At 42.9% G+C, this 14762-nt stretch overlaps 1 protein-coding gene across 8 annotated transcripts in view; it reads left to right on the top strand.

Annotated features, from left to right (window-relative positions):
- The window catches only part of PDE7A (phosphodiesterase 7A), a 128889-nt gene that overhangs the window by 78974 nt on the left and 35153 nt on the right, over positions 1-14762 (top strand). For 3 of the 8 annotated variants that reach the window (XM_019548677.1, XM_019548661.1, XM_019548657.1), the window contains exons 3-4: positions 4819-4851; positions 5338-5421. The exons of 2 other annotated variants lie outside the window; for them this stretch is intronic. In XM_019548677.1, the coding sequence (XP_019404222.1) occupies positions 4819-4851; positions 5338-5421 (117 nt within the window). The remainder of the gene's footprint in view (positions 1-4818; positions 4852-5337; positions 5422-14762) is intronic. 3 more of the 8 variants (XM_019548685.1, XM_019548671.1, XM_019548695.1) reach the window with 1 other exon arrangement.

The following is a 14762-nucleotide window of genomic DNA, read 5'->3' as shown; positions in this document are numbered from 1 at the left end:
TCCACCCCCTCTGCCCCTTCACCCTGGTCTCCCTGGATCTGCACAAGGTTTGGGGGAGCAGCTCCATTGTTGTCTCATTCCCAGCACAGCTGTAGAGAGAGAGAGAGAGAGAGAGAGATGACAGCCCTTGCCAGCAGCTCTCCAGCTCCCCTTGTTGGGAAGTACTGACAGAGCAAGTTCCCAAGATCTTTTTTTCCTCTGGATAGCTTGCCCTTTGAATGTGAAGCAGGTCACATAGCATGACAGTTTCCATTGAGTGATATTGCCTGTTGCTTGATGGAAGTAACTAATGTCTGCCCAGGGGCCTTATACATGAAGGGTCTTTTGAGGTTAAAAACTTGGCTGCTTTCCAGAGTCTCACTAAATAATACCCTGTTTTTAATTAATTTCCACCCTTTCTTCCACTTAGCCAAGAAGAATCTTCCTGTTTGCCTTGTCAAGTGCTCAGTAAAAAATACCTTGCTCCACTTTAACTTTTTTGTCCATAATTGGGAAATTTCAACTCTGTTCTGTAGGTACAATTTTTCATCACTGTCTTATCTCACTACTATTGTGTCTTGCTCATTGTTGGCTCCCTGTTTCTTTTCAGCTAATTATTCCCCCAAAGTTTTTTTTCATCCTGGAGGGTAGGGAATGATTGCAGGCAGACCTGGACAGGTTAGAAAAATGGGCAGTACACAATAGGGTGCAGTACAACGGACTAGTGCAGAGTGCTGCACCTAAGGCACAAAAATATTCAGCACACGTACTGGCTGGGAAGTGATCCTCTCAGCAGCATGGATGCAGAAAGCTATCTCAGAGTCGCAGTGGACTCCAAGATGAACATGAGTTGTCAGTGTGACGAAATCATTAGCAAAGCTAACTGCATTTTATCATGCATCAGCAGATGGATGACAAATAGAACCAAGGAGGTGATGCTTCCCCTCTATTGGTTATACTGCAGTTGGAGTATCGTGTCTGGTTTTGGACACCGTACTTCAGGAAGGATATTGATAGACTTGAGAGGGTCCATAGGGGTTCTACTTGTATGGTTAGGGGCTTATGGGATAAGTCCTATGGGGAGAGACTGAGGGACCTCTGCAAGAGAAGGCTGAGAGGTGATCTCGTGGTCACCTACAAATTCATTAAGGGGACGCAGCAAGGGATTGGAGATGTTCTGTTTACCAGGGCACCTCATGGTAACAAGGAACAGTGGTCACAGACTGACAGAGAGCAGATTTAGGCTAGATATCAGGAAAAACTTCTTCATGCTAAGGATGGTCAAAATTTGGAATGGGCTTCCAAGGGAGGTGGTGTTCTCCCCTCCCTGGGGGGTCTTTAAGAGAAGGCTGGATAGGCATCTGGCTGGGGTCATTTGACCCCAGCACTCTTTCCTGCCTAGGCAGGGGGTCAGACTCTATGATCTGTTGAGGTCCCTTCTAACCCTACCATCTATAAATCCTTCCAGTCAGTTGCACTGTCTTTGTGTATCAATTATTGGTGTATTTCAGCTGGTGAGCTTGCAGAACAAAATGTTTTCACTCAGACCACTAGAAGAAACCTCTTCTCATTAGTGTCTCTGCACTATGAAACTTGCTGATTTGTAGAATGTTACACATATTTAGATATGTCTTCTTTCTCAACTTCAAAACCAAAGATCAGCCTAGCAGTTAAACAATCATGGTAGAATGCAAAAAACCACCCCCACCTCCTTTGAAATCATCAAACTATGATTGCTATAAAGGTATCAGACCATTTTTGTATCCATTTTAAGCATTACCATATACACTTTGGGAGAAGTGTGGGGTACTTTAATAGACCGTCTGTAATGTCAAACTTTGGACCCTACCAAATGTGAACATGGTCAAGAATGTTTTTCTGGATTGCTATTACTTCTCAGGTAAATATTTGTTTCTGCTACTTATGTGGCTTTATCTGGCAGACCCCAAGTTGCATCTCCCCATCAGTTTAATATGTTCCCCATCAGTGAAAAAAATTATTTCTAAATTTACCTAAATTTTAATTTTAAAAAGATAAAAAAGAGAAGGTAATTCAGGTCAACTATGAAACGTTTTATATAGGTTTTTGCAATAGATTGTTTATGTAGTTGGCCAATCCACTTTTTAAGACTGGGGAAAGCACTTTCATTTTTATTCATTGCTGTATTCATATACAGATATTATTAATGCATAGTATTCTTCCCTTTTCTCTCTCTTTCTTACTAATCCTTCTATGAAACATTTTACTAAGGTAACATTAGTAAGCCTATTATTTACCAGCTTTCTTTACATCTTTACACCTATCAGAAGAATTCTACAGTGTTGCCTTCATATATTCTGGAAAAGTAAGACAAATGTTTCTTACTCTACTTGACAAGGTTCTTTGAGTAAATGTGATATCTTTTATTAGACTAACTAAACAGGTGAAAAAATTGTTCTCTGCAAGCCTTCAGGCACAAACACCCATCTTCATGTATAGGGAGAGTCATCTGGCTGTGCCTGAAGAAAGGCGTTTGTGCCTGAAAGTTGCAAAGAACAACTGTTTCCAACTATTTAGTTGGTTTAATAAAAGATATCACAATTACCCAAAGGACCTTGTCTGCCTGTATCCTTAGACCAACATGACTGTGCTCAACACCCTCTTACTCTGCTTAGCATTTGAACATTTGTTAGCTTTGCAGTCTGGCATTTTTGCCTCAGAAGTGAGGATTAATTGGGGTTACCATATTTTCAATTTCAAAAAAAGAGGAAACTTGGTGGTGGGTAATAGGATTGGGGAGGTGGGGCAGTGATATGCCGATACCCTGCACCTGTCCCTCACTCTCAAGCCACAGCCTCCCCAGCTCTACTGCTGCCTGTCACTCCTGAACCATGGTAACCCTGTCCTTGCTGATGCCCCTCACTCTTGACCTGCAGCGCTCTGCCCCACAGCCCTGCTGGTGCCCCTTACTCCCAAACCAGAGACCTCTGTCACCCCCAGCCCTGCCGGTGCTCTTCACTTCTGACTTGCAGCCCCCTGCTGCCCCTCAGCTCTGCAGCTTCTCCCGGTTGCTCCATCCCTATGAGCAAGGGCGCCTGTCCTGGTACTGCTGACCCGGCCATGCAGCTCCCCGCTGCCCTTGAAGGGCCTCCCAGCCCCTCTCTCCCATGGAGGGGTGGGCGCTTCACCCACTCTGCTGCAGCCCCAGTACCCAGGCAGTTTCCTCCACCACCAGCAGGCACCTGCCCCCCTCATACACTCCTGACAGACACATACCAAAAACAGTCCCCAAGCCCTGGCCTTCTACCTGCCCCCCATAGACTTACCTGCATTCAGCTGCCAGGGCTGCTCATGTGATGTCCTTGCCTCCAATTGCTCTTCCCCCACTCTTCCCAGCCCCAAGCAGCTTCTTGCTAGGGCAAGCCAGTAAGTGCCGGGGAAAATGTGGATGCTGAGCAGACCAAAATCCCAAACATTTGTTGATATTTAAAAAAAACAAACGCTTGGACGGAGATGGGAAGACCCAAAAAGAGGACATGTCCAGGAAAACCCAGATGTATGGTAACCCTAGATTTATGTCTGGATGTGAAGTTAGTTTCCGTTTTTCTGAAACCTGCTATCATTTTCATTAAGCATGCTTTTAAAAATTGAAAATTCAAGGAAAGAAGAACTAAGAAATATATATAGGTACTCCTCACTTAACCTCGTCCCACTTAACGTTGTTCTGTTATCATGTCGCTGATCTATTAGAGAACATACTTGTTTAAAGTTGTGTGATGTTTGGTTATAATGTTGTTGGCCGCTGTCTGCTAGTAGGCAACTACTGTGACGTACAGTTTACCCTTGCCAACCATGGTTTTGAGTATCCATGCTTTGGAGAAGGGGCGGGGAGGTGCCTCTAGCCCTGCTCGTGCCTCTCAGCTCCCACAGCCTTGCTGGTGCCCCTCACCCCCCACCCACAGCCCCTGCTTCTCCAGCTCTGTGGATTTTGCCAACCACAGGAACTTTCAGGAACCTAACCCCTGTGGTTGGCAAGGGAAACATGTAATTGGATTTGCTTAACGTCATTTCACTTAGTCGAGTTTTTCAATAACGTAACTACGACGTTAAGCGAGGAGTAGCTGTACAGTCTGAGTTTAGTGTCATTGAAACGTTCTAATTTATGATGCACACTGTGTGCTAGGTCTGCTCATCTTTGTGATACTTGCACATTGTGCTTGCCAGATTCCATTCATGTAAGACTCTGCTTACAGTTCTGACTGAGAAAAGTTGTCTGCTGTTTGTTTTAATGATGTGTGTGACTTATGAATAAACTAGTTAGAAGGGGTGGGGAGGGATGGAACAGTTTCAGTACACTGGAATGGTAGCAGTTCCTGGAACTTAAATAGCTGCAGGTATTTCACTACTCCTCGTAAATGTTTGCAATCCAGTCTTTTGTTATCTCCATTCAGCACCCTCAGTTTGTTTCTTGCTTTTACCTTGCATAACTTTTTGAGGAGAGGGTTGTGATATGCATGTAAGAATTTGATTAAATAGGTTTTCTGGGAATTTTCCAGCTTTTTCATATTGTGTTAAGACTTGAGGCCAACATAATACTGTGTTACTGTTGTAATCGATCCTCAAGGAATTTTCTCAGTTTATAAGAACCAAAAGGATTTTTAATTGTAAGTGTATTTTAATTAAATAATTAACATGTACAAAGAATTAGTAAATGAACACTAATAGCTTTCAGTTGGTAAAAAGTTAATGTAGACATCAGTATTATGTTAAGAGATTCAGCTTAAAGTTGATTGTTATAGCTGAAGTAGAAAATAGTTCTATGCTCCAAAATTTTAATACTGAGTTTTGGTATTTTAATAGGCTCTTGTGTAATATTCAAACAGCTGAGCACAAGTAAGTAAATACTAGTGAGACAATGTTCTATTATCTAATATGAGAACATAATGTAAATAGCTTATTTGCTAAAAGCTACCATTTCTAGAATCTTTTGTACTATAAAATGGTATTGTTTTTCTGTGTGTTGAGGGACAAATCAAGTTTTAATGTTCTTGTTTCCTGTCATATTTAGGTGCGTTTTTATCATTAAAATGGTGTAGCCAACTGTTCTTAATTTCATCTGAATGCTTACCACATGCTTTTGGCCACATTTGCTTAGGCAGGAAAGAATTTGACAAAAAGCATGCAGTTGCATGTTTAACAAGTCTTCAAACTTTGTTTTGAACTTCACCTCTAAAATAAAAAGCATTGAAATAGGCATATTGTATGAATAACCCTACTCCATTAAATACATGAATCTTTACCCCTTTGCAGTTATGTTCAATTGCATTTTATCTCTGCCACTCTTCCACACTTTTATTTCACTCTTGACCCTGTTTCTAGGAGATGTGCGAGTAAGAAGTCGGGCAGGATTTGAAACAGAGAGAAGAGGTTCTCATCCATACATTGATTTCCGTATTTTTCACTGTAAGTATTTAAAAGCAGATAAATGACAAATACATGAAGGCTTCCATTAAGTTTAACTTCTGGGCCTCTAAACATTAACAGAGCTGGCTATCTGGCAAGACCATTTTTTTTTTTTTTTTTTTTTTTAACCAACTTTTCAGCAAAATATTTAGCACTACTCCTTATGCCAAAAATAGTATAGTAGCATCCCCATTGCTCAGTAGTTCATACTTTGAAAACTAGTCAGGCTTTTATGGAAATAGAGCGTCACCTTCTATCCAAAAATTTATGTGCTGCTACTTGCTTGGAGAGACAATAAGTTGAAAAGGGGCACTTCTGCTGCTTTTACAGAAGAAAAACAAAAGGTTCTGCTGGTAGTTGTAGTCTTCTATACACACCTTAAGAGTTAGAGTTCTGTAGTTGATTTCAGTGTGCTTGAACAAATCTTAATTATGTGAAAACTTAGGTTGATTTAGCACATCCATTTAACGCTGAGATGTGTGTGGAAGGGAGATAAACCTAAAGTAAATCCTAAAGTAACAAAAGAAAACAGAACTTAAATTGTTTTAATTTTTTGGAAACATAATTAGCTTTAAACAGTACTTAAATCACTCGGGAGTTAAATGGACATTTGCATTTTTCTTTATGCGTTTATATAGCTGTGATTAAACACGTCAGTATGTTCTACAGTACTAAAGCTTGTAGAATCCACTATAACCATAACTTTGCAGTAGTGATTTTAATAGTAATCATTATTAAATTAAAAATTCATGTTGGAACACCTTAAAGAATCATGTTACAAGTATGTTTGTACATCCACATTACTGCAAATACAGAGGGAGAAGGTAAATAAAATCTTTGCTGCTTGTAATAAAATGATAGTGGCAAAAAATTATAGCTGATCAGATTTCAGATCTTTCCTCCTTGAGCTAACTCATTTCTAAAGTTAGGTCACTTACCTCTTAAAACTAGTGACATGAACTGGTGAGAAAACAAAGTTTGAAGAGTATGTACTTTCTCCAGTGGAGGGGATAATGACTTTTTGCAAAACGAGTCCTTTTAACAATTTAGTAATCCTGCCAATATACTAAAATAAGACATTGTAGAAAATAGAGTATATTCATTTTAAACTCTAAAATACATTTCATGAATAAAAATCATTTGACAGTCTTTGTTCGTGCCAATCTGGGCATGTTGATGCCAAGGACTTACAGTTAAGAAGAAATCTTTGTGAGGTATTACTGCAACCAGAATAGACTATACTATGCTCATCACTGTGTCATCATGTTGATATTTATCCATGGGCAGGTCATGACTGTTCAGAAGGAAAAACTTTCACACCCAGCCTTATTGACTCAGCTTGTTCATGCTGAGGTGCCAACTTTTTAGCAGAATTAAACTCTAGTTTTTAGTAACTGTAAAGGCAGGTGACTAGGAGACCATGGAATACCTTGTTCACCACACTTCTCTTGAGCCAACCACCATGGCTAGTTGTCTTGACTCTGTCCTGTACTGAAGGATTGGGGTCAAATTAGGAGGTTGCACCTTGTTTTAGGCTCCTGTGATACAATGAAAGTTTCTTCCCTGTAATTTATCTTGCTGATGAAAAGTTAGAATTGTTTGTATGGCTTCAGTTCCATTCTTCTCTGCTTGTAAGCCTGATTTATATGAAACATCTATATCCATCTGTGGAAAAAAGTGTAAATCTTCCCTCCCTCTGTAGTAACTGATTTAGTTCTATTCAGGGACTTTTTCCCTTGGTAGCCTTCTCAAGCAGAAGTACACATATTACCAAATCTGTCTCAGTAGAAATGAGCCTTGACCTTATCTTTTTAGGACCCATACTTGCTTTGGTATTTCTAGGAGGGTTTTATAGGAAAAGTTTGTTTAGTGCCACATATAACAGAGACCTTCAGAAATTTTCCAAATTGAATAAAAGCAATCATAAGAGGAACAGGCAAGCTTGCCATCTTTGCCTGGGGCACACTGAGATTCCTTCTAGTCCATTCTTTTATTGTAAAGATGTCTGAAGCAGGCTGTTTTCTCCTCTTGTCTCTACACTCGGATACAACTTGACCAGCGATGGTCTTGGAATTGCACCCCATTTTAAAACTTGTAAATCTTTACTTTAAAGATTGTCTTCTCAGCATCTCTGGGATGAGACAGGAGAAACATTGATGAGAGCTTTTGACATAAAATAATAATGCTCATTATACATCACGGGAATTATCATGCCTTATAGATAAGATTACATAGAACTAGGCATGGTATTTCAAATGAGGACATAATGCTGATTTTTCTGTATTGGCACTGTCATGGTTTCAGAATGTTCTGTTCCATAATTATGCTACTGGTTTGAATCATTAATGTGACAGTAAGACACCAGTTCTTGGTTCTGGTTTAGATGTGGTGCCTGCTTAGCAATAGCAGTACCTAGAGTCTTTGAGTCTTCAGAGTCAGGTTTGAGTAATTCTCTCCCCCAGCCTTTAAAACACAAACACACTTTCTGGCATGTCTCCCCAGGATGCCAAAATTATTAGTTACATCTCTAATCCAAATATTAGCTTCCTTTCCTCACCACTGTTGAATGTTAAAATGATGCCAGGTTTTCTGTTTTTTTGTTTTTGTTTTTTATCACTGATTCATTAATTTAGAACTTGGCAATGTGTGAGACCCAGTTACTCCTTTTGTTCATTATCAAAGCAATAATATGTGATGACTGGTTCATTACCTTGCATTTGTCCAAATTGGATTTAATGTGCCAATTTTGTGTTGCTCATTCAGTCAGTTTCATTAGGTTTTTGTTTGTTTGTTGTTGTTGTTTTTTTTAAGTTCCTTTGGCATTGATAAACTTTAATTCTGTCTTCTACCAATTTCGCCCACAGTAACTTGTTTCCCTGAGATTGTCTAGTGTTGAACTTACAGCATAAGTTTACACTAGATGAGATAATTTGGAGCTTCTGGCCATTGAAGAAAATTTATTTCAATTCTGTTGTCCTGGTAGAAGGGATATAGTTTGTATTTGGTGTTGTATTATAGAAAGGTAAGCTTCAGAGTCACTGTGCTCACAAAGGAAGAGCTTTATTTAGGTTTTAGAGGTGATGTTATGCTGTTTTCCCTGTGAAAATATGGAAAGGATACAAGAAATAAATGTTGTCTGGACATTTCTTAGTAAATGCCTTGCTGTGAAAGAGGCAATCTGAATTCATGCCTAATACAATATTAAATTGTTATAATCTACCTGTGGATTAAAGTAAAGTTCTTTCATGGAGAACTTGATTGCTCCATGGAGCAAAGGGAGCAAAAGTAAAGCTAAGAAAAATCTTAATTTTTTAATAGCTTTTCTTTTAGGATGAGACTGGGAAAAGACCACAAAGTCTTGATATGTGGTCACCCCGACTTAGTTAAACAAGAATAGTAGTTAACATTTAAGCATCTAGAACAAAATGGGAGTGGTTTGTGTTTTTTTTGAGACTTAAACTACCATGTTTTCTTTTTTTCCCCTTCCTGAGGTGGATATTGTCCTAGGAACATGTTCTTTGAGGTTGGCTTATAAGCATGTCCCTTAGCCCTCCTGGCTTTTGTAGGAGAACTTGCTCCTTTATGGGCTCCTCAGCCAGTTCTTCAAAGCAAAGTTCAACTTTAAGTAAGCAAAACAAAATCTAACTGTCCGTGCCCAGACACTAGGAGGGGAGTCCCGCTACCACAGCAGCTTGGCCCCTCCCTACAGCAAACTCTTCCCTTCACAGCTTGCTTGATTCCTCCTCCTTTATTGCTTTGAAGTTCCCAGTGGGACATACCCTGCTTACCCAAATAGCCCCACAGCTGGGCTTTAACAGGGCTGACTTCCTTTTTAAAGGGACAGACCACCCTTTTACACATCTTCCCCACCAAGAGTGGGTCTGAAATCCACTCTTTCATATCTAGTTCCCCTCCTTCTTGGGAGAAGTTGTCTGTGGCTCTTGGCCTTGCCCTGAGACATCAATCTGTAAAATAAATTTGCAACTCAAGTCCTGACCATCCTATATCAGGGTGTGTAGCGCATAGTATCTGTTTTATTTCTCTGAAGGTTGATCATCCTGTGTTGGAGAGTGCTGTGTTATTTTGGGTACTGTCATGCTTAGCTTGTCTGTTAGTGGGGAAGTAATTGCCAGGAAGCAAGGATAAAGTGTGGATAGTAACTCACAAATCTCAGGAAGAACTTTTAGCTGCTTTCTTGTTTTTGGTACAAGGGACTCTACTAAAACTGGTACTTCGTTAATGAGGGGTTTAATCAATGATGTGCCTAGCATTTACTTCTCTGAAGAGCTAAGTCTGCATTTTGCCAGGTTCACTGTTAGGCCTGCATCCTGAAGTGACTGCAGCACTGCCCAGACCCAGTGGAGATGTTCCTTCCTGCTAATTGTGAGCACCACCACATCATCAAGATTGGCTGTGGCATGCTTTTGATGCATCGGCATATCTGATCCATTGGATATACTGGGCAGCATGGAAGCGGGAAGGGAGCGTTCTAAACTGTGGCCTTGTGAATCCTGTTAGCTCTTGGGACACTGATGCAAGGGGCCTTTGCCAGTACCCTTCATTAAATCCAGCGTTGATCTATAATTTACCTTTTCCTAGCTGTTACAGCAATTCGTTGTCCCAGGGCATTGGGTATGCATCAAACTTAGTAAACTGGACATGGTGTCAGAAATCAATACAAAACCTGATTGTCTTGTTTCGTTTGGGAACCAATATAAATTAACTGAACTATTCACTTGATTCTTCAATCACCTAGCATCCTCTATACTTCCTTTTATAGAATTTTATGTATTTGGGAGAGCCCCTTTTGGGTAGGATATCCTGGTTTCAGGATGACCTGATGACTAATCAAGGTTGTTCTTCCTGCTCAAGTTGTATATGCACCTGGAAAGTTTTCTAGCAGAACCTTTGCCTCCGCTTACTGAGCTATTAGTAGGTTCCCCCCGGAGTGACTTTGCTTGCTCTGTAACTGTTTTCTGTACATTTCCTGTATTTTCTGATGGAGGTTGAGGTTTGCACTGCTTCTTGGGTTCTTCAAGGTTTCAAGTGGCTTACATAGTATATCTGGGACCCCTACTGTCTCCCTACCAGACTCGCTTCATCATCTGCATCTCCAACTCATCTTATGCTTTCATAGGGCCCCTACCATTTAGCAAGCAATTTGCTGTCTGAGTTGAGAGCAACAACAGGACCCAGTCCTCAAGGTGATGCATCTGGAATCATGCAGTCATATTATAGTGTTGCAACACTGGGTTGTGTAGTCCTGAGATTCTTTTAGGCGAATATTTCTGCTAGATCAGAGGTGAGTGAAATACAGGCTGTAGGCCTGATCTGGCTTACCAAGGGATTCTGTCCAGCCCATGGCAGGTCCCTCAGTACCACCTGGGAGTCAGCCTGGACTGTGGTGCATGTGGCTGGTCCTGCTGCCCCTGGTCACCTGTGGCATCTCACTTCTCGGCTGCCATTGCTGGCCTTGGCCCCAGTTCCTGAGTACAGAGTACCCCTGCTCATCTGCCCTGCACCCACTGCTGAGGTACTCGGGGTGGCAGGTGGGTGGGGTCTCCATGGAGACTGGACCAGGTGTGCTCAGGCAGGTGGATGGGATGGGGCCACAGGTGAGCAGGGAGCAACATCTGGGAGCAGGATGGGCAGGTGAGGCTGGGGCTGAGATTGTGGGGGTGGTGACAGCACATGGCCAGGGCCTGGGGTAGAGTTATGATTTGTCTCATATGTCCCTGTGGGGCTCCTGACAGGGAAGTGTGGGGAGTGAATCACAGCTCTGCCCTGGGCTCTAGCCACATGCTGTCACTGCCCTGCAGTCCCTGCCACAGCCCCATGCGCCCACCATTGTCTTGGACACTGTTCCCTGTCCACCTGCAGCCCAGTCCTGTCTGCCAATTGCGCCCTGCCTGCAGGGGTCCTGGGCCAGTCTCCATGTAGACCTTGTCCCCCTGCTCTGCCCAGTGCCCTCGGTGGTGGGTGTGGGATACAGGCCTGGGGCCAAATAGGACCAATTGCCCCCTTTCTCAAGCCCCATGCTGGGTCAGGTTGTCACCCTTCCCTCCTACCTCCTCCAGCCTGCAGCAGCTCTGCAAAACTCATTAAGTAGCCTTCCAGCCCAAATATATACCCACCCCTCTGCTAGATCCATCTGTTCCTATAGCTGGAGAGCATACTAGATGACATCAAAACCTCATACCCTGTATTTGCCAGGTCTCATGAGGGAGGTCCATTATCCCTCAGGGTTGCTTCCCATACAGGAGTTTAAAAGGAGAAAACCCCTCTGTGAGTTGGGGAATCTCACAAGTACCAAACAGCAAATACAGTCAGCGCATATCCCATTTCCAGGGTTCTGCCAGAAACCTCCTCACTTCCTCTTCAGAGTCCAATTTAAATCTCTCCACCTGACCATCTTTCTGGGAGTGGCAGGTGGAAGTTCTGTTTGAGTGGACTCTTAAAAAAACCCAAACCTTTTGTAGCAATTGAGATACGGTGCCCTGGACTGTTAATATTTTCTGTGGGAGACCCATATGTGAGAATCTTTTTAATAGCTCTATGGCCATTGTTTGGGTTGGGGCATTACAGATCACTTCGGGTACCAGATGGCATGATCCATGAATATAAAGATAAAAGAGCACTCTTGCATGTGCTTGGCTCCAATGGTCTGACTAAATTTATCCCAATCCTTTCAAAGGGGGAGTACCCACCAATTGGGGCCACCAGCTGGCACTTGGAGCAGAATACACACTAGTCTTTAATGTCCTGATAAATTGCCAAGAACATAAGTATACTTTCTTGACTTCCAGATGGGCTTGTCCAGGGTATGTCATGGGCTAACTTCAGAACTTAATTATGGTGTGAATTTTTTTTTTTTTTAGCACCAGTAACTTGGACTTCTATGTTCTGGTCATCCTGTATTGAGAGACCTTCATCAGAACATCCCTGTGCAGTTCAAAGTGGGGGTCCTGAGTTGCTAGGTGAGGGTCTATAAGTGTGTTGTTTGTCTGGGCCAGCCGGCTATAGAGCAGGGCAAAGACTAGGTCTACCCTCGGTTTCTGTATAAAATCAGACCTCTTATGAGCACAGCTTCTTTCTCAGGTTGGCTGCCCAATGATCCTGGTTCTGTGGAGTCTTTCCTAGAGCCAGGTCATTCACATGGTACTCTTTTTCCTTTATCTGTTCTCTTACCAGGCCTCACCCCAGCTGAAATTGTATCCCTTCGGACCTTCAACGTTACCACCATGATGGAGGCCAGAGTCCAAATACCTCTGGGTCGGAGGGAAATATCTCTCTCAATTGGTTCTTGAGGTGGTTTCAGTTTACCCAGATCCTGCCTACTTTTTACTGCTAGGCAGAGTCCTGGGTGGGAAAGACTGCTGGTCACTGCTCTGGGCTGGGAGTCTTAAATGTTTTTTTTTTTTCCTGGAACCAGCACTGATATGGCTCACTGTCTAAGATAGTGGCTGGGATGGTTTCATACTCCTGTGCCATGTCAACTTGTAGGTGAGTGGCCCATGGATCCAAGAGCCAAAGCTGGCCCAAGCGGTGTGCGGGGAGGAGTGTGGGCAGCGGCAAGCAGCCAGAGCACAAAGTTGCCAGTGCGCGCTGGCCACACAGGGTGGTGGCACCCTTGGCATATGGCACTGGTGCTGTCCGTGGGGCCTGTACGTCACTATCTATGGCACCCCCCTCAAAGTGTGGGGCCCAGGGCAGTTGCCCTGATTCATCTCTTTCCCCCCCCGCCCCCCCCCCAGGGACAGCTTTGCCTGGAGCCATTGCTGTGTTCTGACCACATGCTCAAAGGTTTTCTGGAAGGCATCAGGATCTTCATCTGACTCCATCTTTTTAAGGGTGCTGCCCCTTCTGTTTGAGACCCACCTGTGTCGTGGACTTTCCCTGGTCCAGAAATGGAAGAATGAAGTGCTGCTGTTCCTCTGCAGTCTCTGCTGAAACTGCTAGAACACTTGATGTTACTGCTGGCATAGCCTCTCCAGCTATTTCGGAAAGGATTCGTTATCCATTCTTTAGCTGGTGGCTGAGGCTTCCTGCTTTTTCTCCACCACCTGTAATCAGGTGCGTTATCCTGTGGATTTTGTAAGATAACTTGCTTCTTTGTGGGCTTCTCAGCCATTTCTCCAAAGCAAAAGTATTTTAAGTAAACTAACAAAATCCCACTGTCCCCTTCCAGATACTGGGGGTGCGGGGAGTTCCTTTCTGCTCTGGCTCCAGGACAGCAGCCTGGCCCCTCTGTGCAGCAAACTGTCCCCTTCATTGCTTGCTTGCTTCTCCTTTTGCTTTTAAAACTCGCAAAAGATGCACTGCTTACCTAAAATGCTTCACAGTTGGGCTTTCTTAATGGGGTTATCTGGTCTCCCTTAAAGGGACAGACTGCTCTGTTACAGGGCCTCCTTGTTTCTAAGCTGGCTACAAAAAAGGCATATTAACCCCTCTTCAGCAAATCTTAGACTTATTCTTTCAATCTTATATGTATATTTAATGTGGTATTCCAGTCACTGAGATTGAATTCAGCTGGTTTCTGTGATAAATGCTACATGTATACCTAACTTCATTTATTTTGAACTTGAAAAGTCTCTTCCCAATATCATTTTACTCTGAAAGCCATTACTTTGGGTAAGAGAATACTATTTGTTTCACTCCTATTCTTTTAATTGAAATTTTGTAATAAGTATATTCAGTTCAAGATGCAGTCCTCCATAGAATTTCTTTCTTTTCTCCACCCCCTGTCCTGAAAACACTAACAAAAGAGAGGACCCCTTGACAGTTCTCCAGTTCTTTTGTTAAAGTAGCACCCAAAAGTGGATCACAAGAATATATGAAAGGGTCATGAACAAACTTGAAAAATGAATTCTCCTTTTAAAGGAGAAAAATATGGGAAACCTGGTAGCCTCTTCTGAGAGCATGAAGCTAGCCAAGTTTCAAGAAGATTGGTGCAGGGGTTCAGGGGGCAACTGCACCTCAAATTCTTGAAAGCAAAACTCATGTCATGCCTATCTGTTACAACACAGGGAGGTGAAACCTGCGGAGGTGGTGGCCCTTGGTGAGGCCACAAAGCCTGCCAAGTTTCAAGAACATGGGTGCAGAGGTTTGGCGGGGGAACTGCACCTCCAGCTGAGGACAAGGAAAACTCATGCCATATGTGTTAAGGCACAGCAGGGTGAAAGCTGCAGGGATGGTAACCGCTGCTGTGGCCATGAATCCTGCCAGCTGTTGAGGAGATTGGTGCAGGGGGGTTCTGGGGCCCTGCACCCCTAGCTGCTGACAGGCAAAACTGGTGACATGGGTGCTTGTGCAGCTGTGTCTGTCTTGGGGCAGTTGATTGT

The sequence above is a fragment of the Crocodylus porosus genome, unplaced genomic scaffold (assembly GCF_001723895.1).
Source record: "Crocodylus porosus isolate Cpor-Errol unplaced genomic scaffold, CroPor_comp1, whole genome shotgun sequence".
In the NCBI taxonomy this organism is placed as follows: Eukaryota; Metazoa; Chordata; order Crocodylia; family Crocodylidae; genus Crocodylus; species Crocodylus porosus.
This window is presented reverse-complemented; position numbering and strand designations above follow the sequence as displayed.